Raw genomic sequence first — 25,163 nt, forward strand, 5'->3', positions numbered from 1 at the left:
AGAAGATTGCTTTGCTTTAATCAATTAGTTGATTTTAATCACAAAATATGTCAAGTGCTTTGTTGAGTGTTATTTCTTCTGTGGATTTGAAGAGATCCTTCAGCAGTTTTTTATTTGTCTTTTATTAAAACATATTTGTGAATATAATTTTGATGCAATAGATACGATCATTATCCCGGTAATGACTGATGACTCAAAGCTCATAAACAGACACACATAAATATTCTAATCAAGGGAAAATTCCCCCAATCAAGCGAGAGCCTAGTGACTGATTAATCAGCTAATCTACTGGGAGTCTTCCACTTTTCATCAGACGATGTAAAACAAAACAACAAACACAACAAAACAAGAATACTTTTGATTGCTTGAGGGAAAAAGTTCTGTTTTAATTCAGATGTATTTCATTCAGTTGTTCTCCTGCTGAATGTCCTGAACAGGTTACTCATGTGAGATGAGATGAGATGAGATGAAGAGTCCAAGTTTTCCCGACAGCTGCAGAATGACACACACACAGAGATTCCCAGCAAAACATCTGTGCAGCTGCCAAATGTGTCTGAGTAACCTGTCGAGCCATGTACTTTATATCTCGTATCAGAAACAAACACACTGTTAGAAATACAGACGCAAATGCTGACTGACCGCGCTGACAGTCTGCCGTCTGCGGCCGATAACGTGTCTTTGAGCGTCTCTGTGTGTTTTTTTCAGTGTCTGGCTGGTTGTAGTCGACCCTTTCGTACTGTTAATTTAACCTGTTGGAAACGAGAAAGAGAGCTTTCTGATTGGCTGTTCAGCCCAGTTAATGTTAGTGATTTTTACATTTCAGAATGTATCTTTTTTTAATCTCCAGGCATATCTTTTCTTCTCCCATAAGTAAACACCACAGCGTGTTTGCAAAGCCAAACTTGATTAACTTTTATCAGAGGCTGCTGATTTATATTCAGACCGTTTCAACAGATTGACACTGGTTCAAAAATGCATGTTTAGTTTACTTTTTTGTTATTGTTGTTGTTTGTACAGTCTTTTTTTGGATTGTGAAATATCTAGAGATTTGTTTAAGGGTGTCATATCCTTAATTTGATTGTCTTAGACGGTGTTCAGACTGAAAACGGTACAAGAGGCTGCGTTGTTGGGGGGCCGTGTTGTTTGAGGAACTTGAAATAGGATCCAGGAAATCCAGTTGGAGCTACAGATTAATGCATTTAAAGACTTATCAGAAGCTAAAACACAGCACAGTGGTTTGTAACACTCACAGACAGGATTACAGTTTTGTCTTTCGTTGCGACGATCACGAGGTAAACAGTCGGAAATGGTGTTCACGTAACAAAGTAATCCACCAGGAATGTCCGCTTGCATGTCATCTTGCCAGATGACGTCGGGGTGCGTTGCAGTAAAAGTTGAGCCTGGTTCAACGTTATTTTTGCCGGACAGCCGGTGCAGTTTTTTTTGCTGAGCCATCTGCAGCGACACCCCCGCTGCTTCGACACTCTGAATGGGAGGGCTGCGTTTTTTCCACGCAGAAATGATGTCAGTCTTGGAACCTCGGAAACAAGAGGAGGATACTGGCTCTCAACCAAAGCTCATCTCCAGGACAGCTCATTTAGGATTGTGAGATGTGATCGGAAGCTTTGGATAAATCTAGAAAGTGGACATTGAGTTCAAAGATTTTAGTTTAACAAATGTTTGAATTGTTTGCATGAAAACACAGTTATACACTCTCATACTGTACATACACACGAGGATATACTTTAAGTACACAAGCAAACACACAAACACCAGCAGCAGCAGCAGCAGCAGCAACAGCAGCAGCAGGAGCAGAAATAACATCCATAAACCAAAATGTGTTTGCTTAGGTGCGATCAGCTCTGTTACAGCTGTGAGTGATGCACCTACGTAAACACACACACACCTACAATAACAGTAGCAATAAAACTTCTGTTAGTGTTTGTTTGTTTTAGGTCTAATTAGCACTCTCACTTCCCGGGACTTAAGACTCAGACACACTAACGTCATTGATTCTTTTGTGTGCAGGTGTTATCAGCACTCTTTCAGCCTTGGATCGGGAGGATAAAGCGGAGCACAGTATCGAGGTGAGACTCATATAAACAGTATTTTCATTTCCCTTCAGATCAAAGCTGAAACAGTTATAGTTTCAGAGTATCAATAAATCCATAATAAAATAATAAAAAAGTTCTACTGGCAGTTAAAGACAGACTTTTCTGTTTTACACAGTTTGATTTTCATTGCAGGTCTTAACAGTCTGAGATAAAACTATAAAAATCTGCCTTTAGATATGCTGTTAAAATCCAAAAGAAGATGTCATTGTATTGTGGAGGCAGCAAGAGTCTCTGCAATGTAAAGTTTACCTCAAAATCAAACTAAAATTATACCTAAAAACCACCTGTGGTACCTGGAAAACTATGTATCCAGTCCTTTATACATACTGAAGAATTTACTGACTGGAATAAAATCCATAAAACTTCCTGAGACATATTTGGAGACAACATTTGGAGCTACATTTCGGGGTAAATTAAAAGGTTTTGATACGCTACTGAAAGCTCTATGTAGGAGTAGTTTGCCCAGTAATCATCATTAAAAAGTTATTAACACTCTTATCTTCATTCTTAGGTCATCGTCTTAGATAACGGGTCTCCACCGCTACGCTCCACCGCCACCGTCGTGATCAAAGTCCTGGACGACAACGACAACCGCCCGAAGTTCACGGACAAACTGTTCCACGTCAAGTTACCTGAACAGCGCCGCCGGGCGGGCAAACATGAAGTCTGCAGGATGGTCGCCCGTGACGACGATGAGGGCTTGAACGCCGTGGTGACCTACAAGTTGCAAGAAAACCAGGATGAGAGATTTGAGATTGACCCGGTGACTGGCGTGGTGACATCTCACGGTGATTTCTGGCCCGGTAACTACAGTATTCTCACGGTAGGTGTTAAGAGCTGTTAAAAACTACAATCAGAGATGCCAGTTAATATTTTCATACACACTGACATCTCGCTTTTGCTGCTGACAGGTGGCAAAAAAAGTGCCTCCCGTCTTTCGGCGAGAGTAATAATGAGTTTGTATTTCAACAGGCCTGAGGTAAATACTTTCTCTATAAGGAGTTGTGCTTCATTTGCTCTCTCTGTAGAAGGTGTGGAGACTTTAAAGACTTGACCGAGCCCACCAGCTTTGTTAAAGAGGCTAAATTACCCGTGTATAATGCCCTGAATGGCACTTCGCTAACACCTGCTCTGAGACCAGTGAATGTTCTCAGTCCTTGTCATCACTCTGCTTTGTGAAAGGCAGAAAGGTTAATCAGCTGCAAAACAGCTCTGGAGGATTTCAGCAACATCAAAAAACTTTTTTTTTTTGTTGTTGGTTCTCCGCTGACACACAGAACATTCAGTGAGATTTTTTTTTCTCTTGATGTTAATTATCTCTTTTCGTCGACAAATCCAATGAAAAGACAAAAACCAACAATGTGTTAATGTGTCCGTTCATCCTTCAATACTTTCCCACTTCCCTACTCTTTCTGTATCATTTTTAAAAAAGGCTCCTTTAACAGCTGGGCACTGAAGTTTATAGCAAGTGTTACATAAACAAGAGTAATAAGTGCATTTATTAGGGACTATTTCCAGTCGCAGATTTATACTTGTTTGCATTAATTCGTTCCAGAATACTAGTGAGTATTTCTGGTAGCAGGATGGACCGGTGTGTGTGGAACTACAGTGTGTATCCATGGTGATGAAGGAATAAAAATACCTGCTGAAATGCTGATAACCGCATGTTCAGTGAGCCAAACAACTCTGAAGCCAAACTTCAGAAGTTTTTTTTGACTTATGCAGTGGCTGAGCAGCTTTCTTTGGAAGGAGCGCCATCACGTAGTCTCCAGTTCAGTACTAGAGGTGGGGGATTTCACCAAAAATCATATTTTTAAGACTTGATCCACGAGACAGTCGAGCAAGAATAATAAAAAGAGCACGGACATCCGGTTCAGTAATGAGATAGCAGGAAACGGCTAGTTAGCTAGCGTTAGTTACCCAATAGGCAGGAACAGATGAATGATGTAGAATCTGCTCACTTTTTAGGTGAGTCCTGTGGCAAGCCAGATAATACTTATAAGTATCGTTGGGTCTCTCTCTCTGTAAATTAAAGAGTATGGTCTAGACCTGCTCCATGTGAAAAATGCCCTGAGATGACTTTTGTTGTGATTTGGCACTACATAAATAAAATTGAATTGAATTGAATTACTTACAAGTAAGCCAGGTAATACAACAAACACAAATCAGGAGCTCAGATCAGTGTGCAGTCTTTTTTTCAGTCTGTCCCTCTTAGACAGGTAACTAGAACAAACTAGTTACCTGGAGTCACGACAGTCCCTTAAAGTGACGCAGCTGCACGTATAGTTTAACTTTTCATGTCACAGTTAAAGGGAAGTGACTCAAGACGGTTAATGTTTCCCGCTACTGTCAACATTACTTTAAAATAACCTTTTTGTGCTTGTTGTAAGAACTTGATTTTCATGATGTAGACATTTTACACATTGTGCAAAAACAAAAATTATAATAGATTGAATTAAGCCTTTCATGCACTAAAGTAAAAACAAACAATAAAAACATTTTTTACTCTGTGATTTAATAATTCATGCATGAAAGGTTTAATTTGATATAATGTCCAGTATTCTCTACTCATAATAAATCCAAGGTCCAAAATTGTGTGTTATGTGGAGACAGTCTGACTGCAGGTCTTCATTGAGACCTCAGATTGCGTCACAGTTTTGCTATTTTTTATTAAAACTCTCATTAAAATGTTAATTTAATTTCTATGTTAATTTCCAGATTAAAGCTACAGATCAGGGCAGCCCGTCAAAGTCGTCTACAGCGAGACTCGACATCGAGTGGATCGTCCGCCCGCCGCCCTCCGCGGAGCCAATCACGTTTGACGAACCCCACTTCACCTTCGCCGTGATGGAAACGGAGCCTGTCACTCACATGGTGGGCATCATCATGACGGAGACGCATCGACTGAGGTGGTTCGATATCATAGGTGAGAGGGAAGAACACACACACACACACACACACACACACGAACACACACACACACACACACACACAGCGTCTTCACTCTGTTACTGAGTATTGATTGGAAGCTGTTTGCTGTTCAGGTGCTGTGAGGAAAACAGAATAAACTTCAAGCAGTGATGAAAAACAAGCATCACACAAATGAGAGTAACAATCTCCTAAAACAAGACAAACGATGGATTACAAAAAAAAAACATGAATTTGTTTTCATGATACACCCAATTTGACAAGAAAGAGGGAAAAACAAAAACCCGGCGCTGAAATCAGACCACCGTGATCACTGTATAACGACTTCTCATAGATCACACACAGTCTCTGCTTATGTCTGTTGTTACGCTCCCACATCCGAGGCATTCGGGACAACATATTAGGAAATAATATCTGACATTCACCATATTGCCACTTACACCAAAGTGCTGACTTGTAGAATGCCGGCTGGCCCGGAGGATACAAACAAAGTTACGACCATCATCCATCTTATGAGCCTCCATATAAATAGGAGACTAGTTTCTAAAGGTCAGCAAAGTTCTGCAACAGTGAATGATATTAGAGCAGAGTAGATACAAACGATATGAGCAGGACTTAAAGGAAGACAAAGGAAGACCGTTACATATCATCAATCTGTGAAGTTCAGTGTTTCCAGAAGTTTTTTTGTCTTCCTAAATCAAAGAGAAGCATCCTTTTAAGGAAACTCAACCCTGTTTTGCTCCGGGGGTTGTAGAAGTTTGTCTCTGTCCATCTTCCCGAACGGATTCCTCCCTGAAAGCTCTTTCTCTTTGATCTCTGGGGACTGACAGAAAGACCTCAGTGCATCTCTGGTACATTTTCAGGGATCAAACTCCGCTGGTGCTGCTGGAAAATATTCCATGATGTCATGATGTTTATGTGTGGCCATTTATCAACAGGAAGAAGACACAAAGAAATGTATAGAAAGAAAAGAAGAGCAAAGTACATCAGCAACAGAGTTGTCTCTTAAAGGACCACTAAGAAACTTGTTAATCCAAAAATGAATAATGGTGTTAAAATGCTCTTTAGAGCCACAATGTTAATGGTCTTATTGGAACCACTTTACTTGCAAAGTAGCTTTGTGTGTGTTGGCTAAACCTGCTGTTTATTGGTGTCTCTGTGCTGCCCAGGAGGCTTAGGTCAGGGTAAAAAATAGACTATTATGAAGGTGATTCAAGTTACTGTCAGCAATTTGGTAGTATGGAGGGTTATTGTCATAGAGAGGAGGAAAAAATGGGACTAATTGGGTCATCTTGGTTGGTGGCCTGTTTTAGAAGCTCATTGTTGCTCTCTGGGCTGCTGTCTGGCATCTAAAACCATTTTTAAAAAATGGATGAAAAGCAAAACCTGGAGAACAGCAACAGTGGAAATTAGTGCAGAAAGCCCTGAAGGTACACAAAGGCTTTTGGTGATGGTGTTCATGTTCTGTTTGAAAGGCAGCTGAGTTTAACATTTAATCTAAACAAAAGTCCCCTTTGTGGCCTTTTAAAAAAAGACCAGGACATGCCTTAAAGGAGCAATGTAAGGATTAGCAGAAGTGGTTTATGACTGCTGGCTTTATCTGACCCTGTTCACCTTGCATGTTGACACTTATCCCAACATATACAGTCAGTGCACATGCACAGACCTGCACATGAACACAAAAAGATGAAAACATGAACGTTAAATTCTGTTTCCTGATGATAATTTCTGCAAAATCTTCAGAATGAGGCTGTAGACTCATTAAAATAATGTGAAGTGAACTCAACAAAACTATAAATCCTTGATTTGTGTTATATATTTAGTTATTGTGTGTAATAGTTAATTTCTTGACATTTGCTTAAAGGCTTTGCTGGTTTCTCGTTGGTATGTTGGTAAAGTTCCTTGCAGTATTTGCAGAAAGACAGATAGATCGATACTTTAGATAGATAAATCGATAGACTTAAGTAAATACGAACACAAGATAGATACATAATATAATACTGCTGTGACAAAAGGTTGAGAGTTCCCAGAGCGATGGATGAATAGAGGAAAAAAGGAAGAGAGGAAAAAAAAGATCTTGGTGTCAGCGGTATCAGCAGGACATTTTCTCTCTGTGAGGATAAATCAGCAGCGTTCCTCCTCTCATCACCTGCCAGATCACCACAGGAAGGACTACTAGCCAGTCCTCCTTTCTCCCTTTCCCCCGGCGCCCTCTATTTTGGCTCTTCATGAAAGGTGTATTTACATTTTTTGGTCGAAGTAGAAATCAGCCATCAGCCCTCTGACTCCGGAGGTGTCAGCATCTCCTTCCACCCTTTAAACCTCGCAGGAAAACACATCAGGCTTTTGCCAGGACGTTTCCTGCCAGGAGGGGCAGCGTGTGCAGAGAAAGGACCGAGTTTCCTCCTGTTCGGTTTGCTTTGCCAAGCTCGACCCGCGCCAGAGCACAGCGGAGCACAACAGACTCTGCGCATCCCTGAGGGGACGTTCAGTTGACTCATAGCTGCTGACGCCGGATGTTACATCTGGTGACATTTCTTTGTTTTACGTTATGTCACGAAGCGACAGAGTCCTGATCGTCCTGGTGAGATTTTGGGATGGGTTAGAGAAGAATTGGCTAGTGCGACGGTGTGATATCAGAAGTGTTTATAGCTGTTCCGAGCGGACGCTATGAGGGGCAGAGGGAAAAAGCTGTCCGTCATAGAGAGGAGAGAGACGGGATAATTGAAATATGAGGATATGAGGTCTCCTGGAAGGCGTTCATAGTATTGTTATTCACATGATTAGTGCCAGAGATTGAAAGTTTCATGGCACGCAGCTGGCCAATCACAGCATGAAGTGTGTGTGTGTTGGTGTGTTGGGTTTCTGAAGCTGTTTGACTGTCTGACAAGAAGTTCTGATGGATGAATACTAGCAGCTGCTGTTCATTATCACCCTAAACCCGTGATGCATGAATATAGTTTTCAAACAAAAGACTTGCTTTCTATAAAAAAGACTTTAGCTACAACTTTTCCTTCATCTTTGTCTGTTATCTATGATTTATCATCAGCGCATTACATTTTTGCATGACCACACTTACAACTCCTTATTAGCCAGAGAGAAATCTGACTGCATTTAATCAATATTACATATCTATTATAGCTACATACATACTCTGCTCTGATTGGGCAGTAACTTTTTCATGTTGCCATTATACTAGCTCTTTCATTCTGGAGTCCTTTCAACAGTTTTTCTAAAAGAAGTGAAACATATTCATGTGGTTTACTATCATTATTTGATAAGCGAGTATCTACCACAGCATTTCTTACAAGAAGTTGAAACCTTTGTAGTTTTTTTTTTTTTTAAAGTGAAATAACAATAATTTGTTAGCATGTAAAAAAAAAAATTACAACACGCATGAAAATGTCGTATGTTAGTTTCTTCCATAAACGTAATATCTGCTTATACTCTATCCTGTAATTTTGCAACTTTTTTTAGCTGTAATCTCTTTAGTTTATATACTTCTGTACTGTTCGGTCCTCTCTGTCCTGCTGTTATTACAGACACATCTGAACTAAACTCAACTCACCCATTGGCTCGCCACTTTTGTGGCATTGCAGGTGACTTTTTACCTGCAGTGGTCTAGGGCTTCTGGGAAATGATGGTCTCTAAAAGATGCTAAAAACAAAAACATTGAGACATTATGACAGTGACGTTAGTAAATGTTTTAGTAGTGAACTACACAACATATTGCTGAGTGAGGTTATGTTTCAGTGCTGGAATTTTAATGATTTGCTTTATCACAAATGTCAGTGTAATTTTGAATAAAGTTTTGAAATACTAGTATAAAAATACTCAATACAATTCAAAAATTACACTTACCTGTAAAACTACCCACATAGCAAAAGTAAAACCAGTCAGTCATGTTGAAGAATGATCTTATGTTTAGGATTTATGGTCAATATTTCAAATATTGATGAATTAATGCGTAATGTTGTAAAGTCAGACAAATAAATGAAGTCAGAACTTCATACCATTATATGAGATTTTCTAATGTTTTGTAGCTACAGCCGTTTGATAAATGTAGTTGAATAAAAACAACAGCGCCTCTAAATTATACTTAGTAGATGTTCATTGTCACTTTCCACCTCTGCGTGCTGTGTTTTCAGCAGCTTTGACAGCTCTGTATTCAATCAATCATGAGATGAAGTGTTTGTTGTTTTGTTGGATAATTTTGTTGAGGTGTTCTCCCTGTGTGGTCTGCAAAAATAACTCAGTAATTATCTCCGATGGCCCGTCAGCCGTCAGATGAACCGATCCTTCTCGTCTTCTCTTCTCTCTCTTCTATCTTTTAATTGTGTTTTAATTATGACAAACATGATACTCCCAACCTAAGTTTTAATTTACTTTCTTGCCTCTATGACTACATGATGAGACTAAAGACTGGCCACCATATTTCTTCTCTATTCCACCTCAGTCTGCTCCACAGTCGTGTATCACTGACCCTCATCTGAGCATTGGCAGATGAGGGAATGTTGTTCTGTCACAGGACTCCTCTCCCATGCAGATATGATCAGGTGTCTATCGCCCCGCTTTACCTTCCTCCTCTCGAACAGCAGGACCCAGATGCCTATCGACGCTCTCTGGCTCTGAGATAACTCTTAAGGGAGACAAATGAAGACTTCCCTTGCTGTCATAATAACTCAAACTCCTTCTGTGAATCTGCACAAATTATGACACGCTGTGGAAACATAAAATAAGCTACAGGATATCAAAGTGCAGACAAGGGTGGATGGATGCCGTATCCCTCCAGCTTCACCGGACTGTGATCTGTGATCTGTGATCTCTGCGCTGGAGCGAGGCCCAGCTGGGTGTGATAGAGTCGGGATGAGGGTCAGCACCTGCAGGTCCGAGGACGAGCTTTGTCCCCTGCAGGGGAGGGTTGAGTATCTGCTCTGAGTGGAGGAGTTCAGACGACTCTGGGTCTGAATCCAGCAGGGTTTCCTGATAGTTTGTGATAGAAACACAATAAGAATAAGAACTGCCTGCATAAAAAGAATCCTTTCACTTTCATTAAAGGATTGGATTGCAATTCTTAAGGGATAGTAGAATAGACACTTTGGGAAATCCGCTTATTTGCTTTTTTGTTGAGAGTTAGATGAGAGGATCAATACCACTTTTATATTTGTCTGGTAATTTACGGATGCCTCCAGCAGCTGGTTATATTAGCTTAGCAAAGAGATGAAGAACTTAGAGAAACGGCTCGTCTGGTTTCATCCAAACTGTAATAAAATCCACCTAATTAACACATTATATCTTGTTTTTTTAATCTGTACATATCCCTTGCATTTAATAAGCTCAAACCAGAGAATGTTTCATATTTATTGACATAAACAACCAATATTAAAAATTTTTATGGCTATCCCAGATGAGTTTTGGAAACCCGCTTTTGTTCATCCTGTTTGATCTCTTTCTACAGCGAGATATTTCATTTCATACATCTCTCCCATGATTGTTCTCATCCTCCCTCACTGACATACAATCTTTTATGTTTTCATACTGATCGTGATGATATGTTTGATAGTTTTGACTGTCACTCCGACCAAAGTCAAGATGAGAACTGTCCTCAGATGATGTGAGAAGTCAGAAGAAATGCTTTCTATTGGATGTTTGGCCTACAGTATCTTTGATATTGAGGAATTCTTGAAATTACAGTTCTATGGGCGTTTGCGGGTGAAGGAATATACACTATATTTGGTGTTTGTAGAGGTGTTTGTAACTGTCTCGCACAGTGGGGAAGAAGAAAGCTAATCGTCAAAGAAAAGACCCAGTCGATCTTCATTTCTGACCCTCACTGGCTGTCGCCTCCTGTGGAGAGAGGCTAAAATAATACATCTGCAGATTGAAACAGCAAAAATGTTTTCTCTGCAGGATAGATGACCTGACTCTTCGTGATACAGGGTCACGAAACATGTCCGGTCTCGCCTCTCTTGGGTGGAGCTGTTGAGGCAGGTCAGGTACCTGGAGGAGGAAGAGAAAAAGGACATCTGTTTCATGGTCATTTCAACTTGCCCTCCTGGACATCCCCTCAAGGGAATGTCTGTCTGCTGCCATCTTAAGAGCATTTCTCTGATATCCGGTTGCACTGTCTGAGTTTGACCCTTTGAGGATCAGGAGAGTGAGTCAAACATGGTGTCAACTTCAGGAGCACAAAATGCTTTATAATCATTCATCATTTCATCCAAATGGCTATTCATGGTGGACCAAGCAAAATGTTATATATGTTTCATACAAGACTTGCATGAAGTTTATTTGAAAAGCCCAGTATTTTTACTGTGTGTGTATTTGGCTTTACGAGCAAGGTTTCCAAATAACCCAAGCTCTTGAAGAAGAAAAATAAAGACTAAAAGTCTAAAAAAAAAAAGGTGCCCAAAGGCTTTATCTTCTATCCCAACATATAAAAAATGAGGGTATTGTTCTCAGGGAGATTTCTGAGGAAAGGTCAGAAGGACAAAAAAATGATCGGAAAGTTTAGATTGGAGAGCAGGAATGTCAATAAATTTCATGGCAATCTACGTGGCAGGTTTTGTTATTTATTGGAAATATTGGCTTGGTTGTGGTGCTTGTAGAAAGATCAGAGTTTCACCTAAATCATTAGGATTTATTCTCTGGGGACAATGAATTCTCATAGCTAATTATGTGGCGGTCTTGCCAGTAGTTTTCCCAGTATCTTGCTCTGGAGGCAAGTGTAAGACAGATGGCGTCCTTGGGATAAAAATGAAAGATGGATTAATGTTTTGGCCACGAGAAGGAAGAAGAATCTTAAAACAAGCTAACAGACACTGAACCTGGATAACTTGTTATAGCAAAGGTGTAAACAGCATATCTGAGCTGTGTTTGTATCCTCCTGATGAATGCAAAACCAACATTCACTCTCCTTTCAGCTCTGATTTGGTCTCCACCAATTACACAAAAATATCTGGCTCTTTAGCTGCTAGATGTTCCACTTTCTTCACCAGCTTGTCTTAACTTTGTCTGTCTGATGTTCAGCAGGTAGTGTACAAGAGATTTGTCAGAGCTTTTTGCTGGAAACAATGAGATAAAACCAAAATTATGAGCTAAAAGAAGCTGAAACGCTCTGTAGAGTTGATGACGATTCTCACTGGGTTCATCACTATAATAAAACCCTTTCACATTACACAGACTCTTTTAATTCTTTAACATTAAAAATATTGATCACTGACAGTCTTGCTATTAAGTATTACTGCTTTGCTTAAGATGTACCTGTATTTCTGTTGAATTTTTCAACTCTGCCTCTCAGCCTGCCTGCTTCCTGCTCTGAATGTATTGTCCACTTATGTGAACATATCGTGCTACATATAAGTAAATTCTGGGGGAAAGTCAAGGATGACCTGTTAAATGACGGATGAGCTCCTGACTGCTCAGCTTGCCTAGTTGCTAGCGTGGCCCTGACCCAGATAAACATCTAGAAGATGGGTGGAAGGACAGACAGACAGATAAAAAATGTCTGGGAAATTCCTGCGTTAGTTGATCCTTTTTTTCCGTGTAACATGACATTCGCCGTACACTTTTTTTTCCCTCACAGTAGCATGAGTAAAATATATTTTGCGCATGGCTGGCCCTGTTGGGGAATTGAACCTCCAACCTTGGCAGGGATATCATTTCTTTCCGGGGGTGATCACTAAAGTGAAAAATTGCTTTTACAGTACAGCATCTTCTCTCTGTATGCCGAGATGACACAGTGGTGGTGATGCACGATGCTGCGTCAGATTCAGAAAGACTTCCTGGGTGCTCAGAGGAAGTTAATCCAGTGATTTGGGGATCTAAATCGGTTAAACAGACCTGTCAATGTGGCTGATTAGTCTGCAGTGTTTCAGCTAAGTCATTAAGGCGTAACTGACAGAAATAGACTTCTGAATGACTCAATTATCTATCGATCGGGAACAAACAGAGAGGAGAATGAGTGTGTGTGTATTTGTGTTTGTGTATAATGTAAGAAGGAGAGAAACAACAATGAGAGGCAGAAAATGAGAGAAATGTATTCATGCTTCTCTTTTCATGAACACAAACATGAAACATGATTTAAATTAAAGTGGTGGAGCCCCAGCCGTCACATGATAGAAACATACTGTGTGTGTGTGTGTGTGTGTGTGTGTGTGTGTGTGTGTGTGTGTGTGTGTGTGTGTCTGTGTGTGTGTGTGTGTGTCTTTAGCCTTTCGCAAGGTGGATATCTTAATAAACACCATCTGGCAGAGCAGGCATGAGGTTTACCTTTTTCACACATGCACACACACAACCTGCTGAGAGAGAGAAGAAAGATATGAAGCAAGGCTGCAGGATGAAGAGCAAAAAGAGTGAAAAGTAGAAAGGAAAAAGAGCAAGGAGGGAGGGAAAGAAAGAAAGACAAAGACAAGGATAGAGGAATTAAGGGAGAGAAAAGAGAGACAGATGGACTGAGTGAGTCAGTGTTATTGCAGATTTAAAACGTGTGATATGTCAAAATCAGATGATACATAACAAAAGAAAGAAGAAAAACAATCACAGTTGGTAAAATAATCAGATATATGAAGGACAGAACAGAACTAAAAGTACAGTGATGCATAATTTAAAGCAAACCCACCTCTGAACACCTGGTAGTTTTAATTTTATTGGCAGCAACAAGAGCAGAGCAGCATTTCAAAGCCAGACTACGGCTCAGAGTTCAGTTTTCATTTCAAGATTTAGAGGAATATGGAGTTTTCATATTGAACAAAATACATTTTCTGTATTTTCGGTTTCTCACCAGAATGCATCAACCTTAAAGTCTCACAAACACATTGAATACATTTCCTTTCAGAGCCTGATGAGTGAGCCAGGCCGATATTAGCTTCCAGTATTGCAGATATATCAGTGGAAAGTGGCTGGAAAGTAACAAGAAAATGTGGTACAGAAACGCAGAGAAACATTACATATCTCCATTACATAGGTTGTTTACTGGAGAACACTGACAAGAATATTTTTCAATTGTGAAATATCCCGTTAAAAACATTGACCATATATAAAGATGGACATAGTGCTGTGAGACGTCACCCACTGGTTTACATTGGAGATGGTTTGAAGCCCAGAGTCGCCGCTTTTCTGTTTGAGTTGTTACCTTTATCGCTCTGGAAACACGCCCTGCTACCTCGGACCCAAGCTAAAGCTAGCTTACTGGGAACACAGACCGCTGCACGTTAGTTGGGCTAATGTTAACTACTTTAGCTAAACTGTGCTAATAGGGCAGGTATCATAATCAAGTTACATTTAAAGAAACATGGCAGCAACAGTCCGACTCAGTAAGAGTCCCGGAGCCAAAGAGAGCAGCAGGTGAGCCAACTGTCAATCAACATCCACATGGCAAACAACAAAGCTACTATAATTCTTCACATCTCATTAACAGAGCAATCATTTACAAAACAACCACCAGCACACTTATAAGAGGGCCTGAATTTAGTGATTGAGACCATAATAACTTGTTGAAAAAAATGATTGACTTAGTATTTCTAGAGAGAAGTTGATGCTTTTTGAATGGGAGCCAGTTGGAGTGTCTAGAGACCATCATTGGTGTTGCACTTTAAGGTACTTCCACATCAGCTTCAGTCTCAAGCTGCGGTAGTTGCCATTTGGATAAAAAACTAATTTAAGGGACCAATATCAATAATGATTTGTTTATGTGATTATGTAAAAAATGAAAATTAGTTGATACATCATTATCGGATTTTTAACCTTAAATATTAATATGCAGAGTTTGTTCTCATGCTGTGAATCTGCAATGTTTACATTGTATTTTAGTCTTTGCAAATTGGCCTTCTTTACAACACATTACCCATCAAATTATTTGCTCTTCAGCACCACTGGTGGTCACAAACTCCACATGGAAGCTTTAAGTCTGGATTGTATCCACTGAGCCCAACTACATACAGTATTTAGACCACGTGAGAAACATTTTGACATCAAGGTGTTTTTCAAATTGCATGCAAAATATTTTACACATGTTTATTCAGGAACCGATTTCTTTAAATAGTTAACAGCGGGTTTATCAGAGCTGCAGAGCTGAACAGTAACCAGTAACCAAGTATGACTGCTTTGCTTAAGATGTACCTGTATTTCTGTTTAAGTTTAATTTTTCAACTCTGCCTCTCAGCCTGCCTGCTTCCTGCTCTGAATGTATTGTCCACCTATGTGAACATATCGTGCTACATATAAGCAAGTTCTGGGGGAAAGTCAAGGATGACCTGTTAAATGACGGATGAGCTCCTGACTGCTCAGCTTGCCTTGTTGCCAGCGTGGCCCTGACCCAGATAAACATCTAGAAGATGGGTGGAAGTTACGGATGGATAAATAAAAATGTCAGCGAAATTCCTATGTTAGTGGATTTTCTTCCTGTGTAACATGACATTTGGCGTACACTTTTTTTTCCTTACAGTAGCATGAGTAAAATATATTTTGCGCCTGGCCGGCCCTGTTGGGGAATTGAACCTCCAACCTTGGCAGGGATATCATTTCTTCCTGGAGATGATCACTAAAGTGAAAAATTGCTTTTACAGTTCATCTTCCTCTCTATGTGCTGAGACGACAACTGGTGATGCGCGGTGCTGCGTCAGATTCAGAAAGACTTCCTGGGTGCTGATGTGTGGCTCAGAGGAAGTTAATCCAGTGATTTGAGGATCTAAATCGGTTAAACAGACCTGTCAATGTGGCTGATTAGTCTGTAGTGTTTCAGCTCAGTCATTAAGGCGTAACTGAATAGACCTGTGGATGACCAGGGGTCTGATTACTCATCAAATTATTGCTCTTCAGCGCCACTGGTGGTCACAAACTCCACAGGGAACCTTTAAGTCTGGATTGTATCCAATAAGCCCGACTACATACAGTATGTTTCAGACCAATGAGAACGCTCATGCTTGTATGGCAACATACTCCTCAAAACACCCAGACCATGTGAAAAACAATTTGAACAAGGTGTAGAAATGAAACGAAACAAGTTTATTAAACTGACTTCTTAAAATGGTTTAGGAAAAAAACTTGTCCTCAGCTTGCAAATCAAACAAAAACCAGCAACAGTCCAGTGAGTGCCGCTTTGTCCAATCAGATGTTTAAAGAAGTTGATTTCTGACAATCTACACATAAGACACTTGTCCATATATATGAAGACAGACATTACTGAGTAAAGGAGGGAGCTGTTAATTGTCTTTTGTACAGCCTGCTGACAACTAACACTACACCATCCGCCACTACTGTTGTGAGAGAGAGACAATCAAGATTAAGTATAAAGTCTCAGACAAGCAGATAGACAGGTAGTTAATCAGGTGATCAGACAGGCAGTGTTGCTGCTATTGTGGAGGATTTGGATGTTGGTCTCTCAGCTGAGAGGATTTGTCCGTAAAATAAGAAACCATCAAAATGTCCTGCTGTGATGGATGGATTCATATTAAGAGAAGAAAATCTATTTTTCTCTGGATCTTTTCTCTATTGTTTTATTATAGCTCAGTAACTTTAACCGAGTGACTTTATCGGAAACAATTTTACAAACATACACCAAAACCGTACATACATTCAAGCCAGAATGAGACTTTACAATTAACTACATTAATTCGTGATTAACTACCTTATTACAAATGATTTAATTGTTGTGAGAGCATTTACTATACAAGAGCACTTCATTTACTGTGTAAAGATTGAATTTATATAAATAATTTCAAATCTCTTTCTTCAAACTGTGAGTGTTGGTGAAGGAGTTTTGGCCTTTCAAAGGTAAAGTGGATCATTAATTATAGCGCCCCCCCATGGGGGAATCACTGCAATTCTTCAGATGCTGGAGGACGATGCCAAGATGCATCTTCCCTGCAACCATTCAAAATCAGACCAGTGGTGTCTGACATATCATCTGAGATATTACACCTGACAGCTGGACACAACCTGATCCATAACCCTCACAGACTGTAACATCAACACCTGACATAAAAAATCTTTCTCATTTTCCCTCCTCGGTCTCTCTCTCTCTCTCTCTCTCAGGTGGTGATGAGGAAAAGGACTTTGACATCCAGAAGAATACAGGAACCATCTCCATCGCCCGCCGGCTCGATGCCGCTCGACGCTCCAACTACAACCTGACGGTGCGGGTCACCGACGGCAACCACAGTGCCACCACGCAGGTTAGAAACATGAACCGTATTGCTTTTTCCAGACTGGAAAGCACACAAAAATCAGATAAATTCATGCCACAAATGTGTGAAAATAAAGTGATTGATGTATAAAGAAGGACCAAGGAAACAAAACAAGTGTGTGAACAAGAGTCCAAAACATCACTGACAATGAAAACTGTATCTTAAGTGTATGAATGACATGCAAATCCGTTGAAAATAGAACTAAATGGAAGATTATAAGTTAAGAATAGTAAAAATGGTAAAATATAAAAGTATAACAAATGAAAATATGTGTTTCTTCTGACACTTGGACAGAATAGTTTCATGTTTAGTTTTCCCAGATTTGTTCATTCAGTCTGGGGTTCAAACCCCATCCTCTGGGCTGCTAGGATTCACAGATAACAGTAATATTTGATGAGCCATGTAACATTTATGTTACATTGAGCCATGAACTGTGGTTTGAGTGGGGACTGAAAAATCCCTTTGGTTCCACATTTTTCCTGTAGGTATCAGAGAAATCCTTCCATATAACCAAACACAACATTAATCTGTCAAATTTAGAAGAATTTATTCTCTTGGTTTCATCATATTTAGATAACTGATAAATATTAGTGGCCACAAGATGATCACAGTCATGTGTTGGTTTTAGGGAGACAGAAGTAACTAATCCTCAGTGAGTCAAAGACAAGAAATAGTTCATGTGACGGCATCCGTGAGTCATAGCAACGACAGCAATATTACACCAAAATATCCCACGACTTTATTCATATCCTTATTTGATTTTGAAAATGTGTGGTTCAGACTCTAATCTTAACTCCTGCAGGCAGCAGTGGATCAGGTGCTGCGTCTGAAGCAGCCTCGGAGTGCTACCTTCCATATTTAATGTTGTTCATGCTGAGCATCCATTTTCTCAAACCCTGTGTATTCCATCCCCAAACTGCAGGCCTACATCCGTGTGCTGGACATGAACGAGCATCGTCCCGTCTTCCTGAAGCCACTATATGAGGTGAGACTCAGTGAAGATCCAGGAGATTATCTGATCTGTACTCTTAAAGGGGAACTGTACAGATTTTGCTCATCAAAGTCTTCTTATAGGTGTTGGGGAGGTACTACTGCACATGTAAAAAACGTTGAATAAAACCTTATGTGTCTCCGGAGGTGTGAAATCTGATAAATTAGTCAGTTGGGACTGAAGACTGCAAGTATAAGCATGAAAAAAATCTAGTGTGGAGTTAGAAAGAAGTGAGTTTACCAGACTACCAGTCTATCAGGTTACCAGAAGATATTCTTTACTGTGATTATCAGACAATACGAGGCGGCTGCATCACTGTTGTTTCCTTAATCACAGTAATCAGTCTCGTCTTGTCTCTAGAATTATTAGTGTAACAGGATGATTTCTTGTCCACAAAAGGTTTACTGTCCTCAAAACACAATGAAAATTGTTTTCAGATTGAAAAGTCAAAGTTGAAGTATTCCATTCCCCATCTGTTGTTTCCTGTTGTTATTTATTTTTCAAGTACATTGAAAAACTTCCCTCATTTCCTCCTCTGTCCCTTTTTGTTTAAGGTGAGGGTTCCTGAGGATACCTCTCCGTGGAAAGACATCCTGCAGATCAGCGCACAGGACGCCGACACCAACAGTAAGCTGGTGTACTCCATCCACAGCAGCCTCCACCCGGACAGCACCAAGTTCTTCCATCTGGACCCAAAGAGCGGCGTCCTGGTGATGACGGAGGAGCTGGACTATGAGATGATCTCCGTCCACACACTCATCGTTATGGTAATGATGCATTTAAATCAATAGAATACACTAAAATAGAGTCTTATGAGGATTGTAATGAATATTGAAGCTCTCTCATCACGTAGTGCAAAACAAAAAAGCAGTTTTCAGTATTACATCAAGTTAAAAATGAGATTGAAAGTTTATTCTTTACCTCAGAAACAGCAATTGACAAAGCAACCTCACTACAAGGCCTTTTACTAGCTGCTCTGGAGCCTTCAATCATATTACCCAGTTTTCTTCAGCAGATAAACTCTACTTTTTCACATAACACCATTAATATATGAAATAGAGCTTAAAGTGGAATATGGTTTGAAGAAACTAAAACAGCACACAAATACTGTACATAAAATTATAGGATAGAAAACTTTTTTTGTGTTTTCAGTCTTACCACCACTGACACAAATATTTTACTGCTCCTCCTCAGGTGCGTGACCAGGAGATCCCAGTCAAGAGGAACTTTGTGAAGGTGGTGATTCACGTGGAGGACTGTAACGACCACTCGCCGGCGTTCCTGAGCGCCCGTTACGAGGCCAGCATCTCCAGCTTGGCCCCCACAGGCTCCGAGGTCATCCGGGTCAAGGCCCTGGACAAGGACATAGGCAGCAATGCCGATATCAGCTACTCTCTGCACTCTGGTGAGCAGCAAAGGGGGCTATTTTTTATCTTTATTTATGTCTGGGTTTTTTTTCAACTCCACTCTGCTTCACATTCATTCTGTTACACATATTCACACCTGGGAGCTGCCACCATTCTCTAATACAGAGCACTGGGAGCTGCCCTGTTCAACCGCAGCCTTCAAATGTCAGCCACTTAACAGCTCCACTGAAGCAAAGGGTTCAAGGACACCATGATGATATCTGAGAGAGGGCAGAGCATGTCTGTATTACCTTCGCGATTTTCTGTTTGGGATTTTAGTATCAACCTCCTGGGCTCTTGTTTCTGTTGTTTTATTGCCTCTGTGTTTGCTTCTCACACGGATAATTACGCTGAAACATCTTGATCCTCTGAGAGATTTGTGGAACAGCTGAGCCATACATCTTGCATCCTCTTGCAATTGTGTAAGATTTACCAAGGGGATATTGCTGATCATGTATGATAAAAGCAGTTGGGGAAAATGTGTGGCAGAGCACAGCATATGACCGCAATTGCTGCGAGGAATGCATTATGCCTGCACATTGTATTTTTTACTGAAAAGACCATCCATCTTTACAAGTATTATTGTTCCTAGAGCAGTTAATCTTGTTCACATGAAATACAAACTTTCCTTGTTTCCTTGTTCCTTGTTCTAAAAGAATAGTGCAACATTTTGGGAAATACACTTACCGTATTTCCTCTAATAGTGGCCAGGGCCTTTATTTATCTCAACTGCAGAGGGTACCAGGCCTTTATTGGAAGCAAGCTCATATTAGAGAGAGGCCTTTATTTCTAATTCCTTCTGTTTGATAAGTGTATTTGCTATTTTACAAAGCCTCCTCGTTTTCTGATCTGCTTCTGTTTGCTCTGTTAAATTTTTGTGACTGCATTACCAGTAATTACAGTAATCCACTTACTCCGACATGCAGAACAATAATTCTGTTCGAAACATTTTGGCAGTGCACCACTTAGCTGTAGCATGTGGGTAGCATGCCCATGGATGTGCCATATGCTCGTCGGCTTAGCCAAGTTACCCTGGTGCTCACTGCTGTCAAAATATGTGCCTTTATCCCCATATTTAAACGATATCACGTGCCCCCTCCCCTCTCTGTGATGGTTGGCTAGAGCGCTATGTATGTACTCATAGACCTGGAGTTACATCCAGGTAACTACTATATATGTGTTTTCTCTGGCCTGTTCTTGTTTCTTGGGGCCAGCTTTTATTTGTTTGTGTACAGAAGTCAGATCCTAGCCGAGAGTTAGATTTTCAGATCAATACCTTTCTTATGTCTGTTTGTTTAATAGGAAGCTGTAGATTTTATTAACTTTCCCAAGTTAACAAAATCTATCTACCAACACCTCTAAAGCTCATCAATTAACATGTTATGGCTCTTATAACTGCACAAAAAAAAACAAGTGTAAAAATGAAAAGTTGTGGTTTTATGAGGAGTAATGTGTCACTTCTACTTCTCAGCCAGGAGTAGAGACTTCCTATGTATTGACAAGAAAGCAAATTTCAAGAAGTGCATTTCACAAATTGTCACCTTATCCTTTAAGAAATACAATTTTAAGACTGAAAACTAGATAAATTACCCGATAAAATGTTTTGTAATGATAACAAATATATTGTTATTATTAAAAAGTAACATAATGAAAGGCACACATGTGAGACACTTCTGCAGTAGACTAAAATAAAAGAAAGACAAAACATGTATCACATTTTGGAGTGGTTCAGTTGTGTAACACACTATTTTATTTCCCTCTGCAGGTAATATCGACAACATCTTCTCCATAGATCCAGAGCTGGGCTCCATCAGTGTGTCCAAACCTTTGGACCTTCAGCCTCAGGATCAGTTCCACTTAACAGTGAAGGCCACTGACCAGGGCTTCCCTGAGCGCAGTGACCTCTGCTCCGTACATGTCCACATCCACATCTCCGACCGAACGCCACCTGCCTTCCCTTTGGACGAATACTTAAAAGAAGTCAGCGAATCAAGTGCCCTAGGAACACCAGTGGTCACCATATCAGCCTCCAGCCCTGCTGCAGTGCATTATGGGATAGAAAGTGGCAATGCAGATGGGACATTTCATATCAACCAATACACTGGGCTGATTTACGTCCAAAAGCACCTTGATTTTGAGAATTGTGCCTCCTACAAGCTCAAAGTAACAGCTTCCACCATGGCTGGAGCCTTGTCCAGGACTGTTGTTTACATCTATGTGATTGATGAGAATGACAACGCCCCTGTTTTTCAGCAGAGGGACTACCTGGGGCAGATTAGTGAGTCAGCTCACATTAACAGCATGGTGATGGGAGAAAGAAACACTCCTCTGGTCATCCAGGCTTCAGATGCTGACAGAGATGCAAATTCTCTGCTAGTATATCAAATCCTTGAACGAGAGGCCCTAAAAGTCTTCAAGATAGACTCAAGTATGGGCACAATCTCTTTAATTTCACCAGTTGACTTTGAGGCCCAGGCTGAGTATCACTTCACTGTACAGGTAAAAGACTCTGGGGAACCATCACTATATGCAGCAGAGCCTGCCAAGGTCACTGTTCGTGTCCTGGACCTGAACGACTGCCCTCCACACTTCACCACCTCAATGTATGAGCAATCCATCATCTTCCCAGCTGTTAGAGATACAGAAGTTGTGCGTGTCATGGCCCACGACCCCGACTCGGCAGTCTCATACAGCATCACCGAGGGGAATTTTCACAATGCCTTTTCAGTTCACCCCAACACTGGAGTCATCACTGTGAGCAATGTGTCTGAGTTTAGGTCATTTTACCAACTGGTTGTCAAAGCCTCTGATGGCCTCTATAAAGACTCAGCTATCGTCAAGGTAAATGTAACAAACTTGACAGCAAGTGATCTTGGATTTGAGCAAAGAGTGTATTCAGCAAGCGTTACAGAAAACCTAAAGACAGTCAAAACTTTGGCGGCACTCAAAGCCACAGGCTGTTATTTAAATGAGCCTCTTTTATATTCTGTTTTAAACCCAGTGGGGAGGTTTGTAATTTCCAAAACATCGGGTGTACTTGAAACCACGGGTATCCCCTTTGACCGAGAAGAACAGGATGTGTATGATGTAGTGGTGAAGGTACAAGACATGAGAACACCGCCTAGGACAGCTATCACCCAGGTAAAAGTTTTTATAGATGATGTGAACGACAACTCTCCTCAATTTCTAAATTTGCCTTTTTCGATGATGATTTCTGAAGACTCAGAACCAGGAGATGTTTTATATCAAGCAACTGCCATTGACAAAGATCTGGGAGAAAATGGATCCATCATGTATTCACTCGAGGAGGACTATGACCTCTTCAGGATCGATCCTGATGTAGGTGATGTATCCCTTCAAAGGCCTCTGGATTTTGAAGCTCTGAATAAATATGTGTTGACAGTTTCGGCTGTAGATGACGGTGAACCCAGTCACAGCACCATGGCACAGCTCACAATTCAAGTGAGAAATCGAACCAACCCAGTTTTCCAGACTCTTCTGTATCCGCTGAAAGTCCCTGAAAACGTTCCTCCATTCACCACCATACTACACGTCCAGGCCAGAAATCCAGAAGGCTATCGGCTCATCTACAATCTCGAAGAGGAAAATGCCTCAAAACACTTTCATATTGATTTCAAAACTGGTGTGTTGACTGTCACCAACCCACTCGACTATGAAAGCCAGACCATGCATGTGTTGACTGTTCGAGCGACTGATTCTGTGACTGGAGCTTTTTCGGAGGCTTCCATTGAAATAGAGGTAGAAGATGTGAATGACAATGTACCAGTTTTCTCAAAGCTAACATACACTGTGAACATTGCTGAAGGGCTCCCAATCAGCACTTCTGTGATACAACTTTCTGCCTCTGATGGGGACTCTGGCAGAAATAAAGATCTGACATTCCAGATAATGAGAACAGAGGGTAACGAGACTGATTTCTTTGAGATAGACTCTCAGAGTGGGTTGATCATTACAAAACAGGTGCTGGACCATGAAAGCACAAATTACTTTAATTTGAAAATCAAAGTCACCGACAATGGGACTGTTCCCCTCAGCAGTGAGGCCCATGTCTTCATAAATGTCACTGATGTCAATGACAATCCACCAGACTTTGTCAGCTCTCAATATGAAGCCACACTGGATGAAATGGCAAAATGTGGCCACATAGTCATCAAAATCCAAGCCTCAGATCCTGATACAGGTGACCTGAATAACCTCAAGTACAAAATCCTCTCAGGGAATGAAGGTCGGTACTTCAACATCAACGAATCCTCAGGAATCATCTCCTTTTCTAATGTCTGCAAGAGGAATCTAGATCCTTACTACAACCTGACAGTGGCAGTGTCTGACGGGGTGTTTCAGAAAACAGCACCAGTCAATATTGACATGATAAACAGCAACAGGCATAGCCCATACTTCAAACAAAACATCTATGAAGCAGAGTTGGCAGAAAATGCAGAGGCAGGAACTCGTGTGATCCGATTGGCTGCCATCGACCCTGACGATGGGCCATACGGCAGTGTTGACTACACCATCATCAACAAACTTGCAGATGAAAAATTCGCAATCAATAATGATGGGCAGATTGTAACAACACAACCATTAGACAGAGAAAACCCCAACCAGAGAGTCATAGCTATTAAAGTGATGGCAAAAGATGGTGGCGGAAAAGTAGCCTTTTGCACGGTCAAGATTATTCTCACGGATGAGAATGACAACATGCCTCAGTTCAAAGCATCAGAGTACCAAGTTTCAATCCAGTCTACTGTAAATAAAGGCTCCCCTGTCATTCAAATCATGGCTTATGATGCCGATGATGGCAAAAATTCTGACATCACCTACACTGTAGATGAAGCCGAAGAGGTGACAGAAGATATTATCGAGATCAATCCTTTCACTGGAGTTGTGAGTGTCAAAGAGAGTCTTGTCGGCATGGAGAACAAGATCTTCAACTTCAAAGTCAAGGCTCGCGATGGTAGCCTTCCTTTCTACAACTCTACAGTCCCTGTTCAGGTCAAAGTCGTTCCTGCTGAGGTTCCTCTTCCGAAGTTCTCAGAGCCTCTCTACACCTTCTCAGCCGCTGAGGACATTCCCATAGGGGCAGAAATAGGTTCTGTGAAGGCGGACTCCGACATGCCCCTCATTTACAGCCTTGTGAACGGGAACACAATTGAAAGCAATAAAGATAAAGTGTTCAGCTTGGACAAAGAAAGTGGAACTTTGCTGCTGCAGAAGACCATCGATCATGAGAAGACAAAGTGGTACCAGATAGATGTGATAGCTCAGGGGAACCACAATGGGACAGATGTGGCATCACTGGTGTCAGTCAGTATCCAGGTCCAGGATGTGAATGACAACCAGCCAGTGTTTGATGCAAACCCATACAGAGCCTTCCTGGCTGAAAACATGCCTGCTGGAACCACAGTTATCCAGGTAAGATAAAGAAAGTTTTGTTGTGTATATGATATTCATGTGGGAAGGGGAGAAGTATAAATGTTTGTTGCTTCAACCTAAAAGCCTTTAAATGTGTCTTCCATAC

At 40.8% G+C, this 25,163-nt stretch overlaps 1 protein-coding gene across 3 annotated transcripts in view; it reads left to right on the forward strand.

The window, feature by feature from the left end:
- The window catches only part of fat2 (FAT atypical cadherin 2), a 118,952-nt gene that overhangs the window by 26,297 nt on the left and 67,492 nt on the right, over positions 1–25,163 (forward strand). For all 3 annotated transcript variants that reach the window (XM_044363613.1, XM_044363611.1, XM_044363612.1), the window contains exons 4-11: positions 2,029–2,087; positions 2,626–2,937; positions 4,833–5,040; positions 17,076–17,215; positions 18,150–18,212; positions 18,773–18,985; positions 19,413–19,623; positions 21,390–25,057. In XM_044363613.1, coding sequence (XP_044219548.1) covers positions 2,029–2,087; positions 2,626–2,937; positions 4,833–5,040; positions 17,076–17,215; positions 18,150–18,212; positions 18,773–18,985; positions 19,413–19,623; positions 21,390–25,057 — 4,874 coding nt within the window. The remainder of the gene's footprint in view (positions 1–2,028; positions 2,088–2,625; positions 2,938–4,832; positions 5,041–17,075; positions 17,216–18,149; positions 18,213–18,772; positions 18,986–19,412; positions 19,624–21,389; positions 25,058–25,163) is intronic.

Source organism: Thunnus albacares, chromosome 10 (assembly GCF_914725855.1).
Source record: "Thunnus albacares chromosome 10, fThuAlb1.1, whole genome shotgun sequence".
Taxonomy (NCBI): domain Eukaryota; kingdom Metazoa; phylum Chordata; class Actinopteri; order Scombriformes; family Scombridae; genus Thunnus; species Thunnus albacares.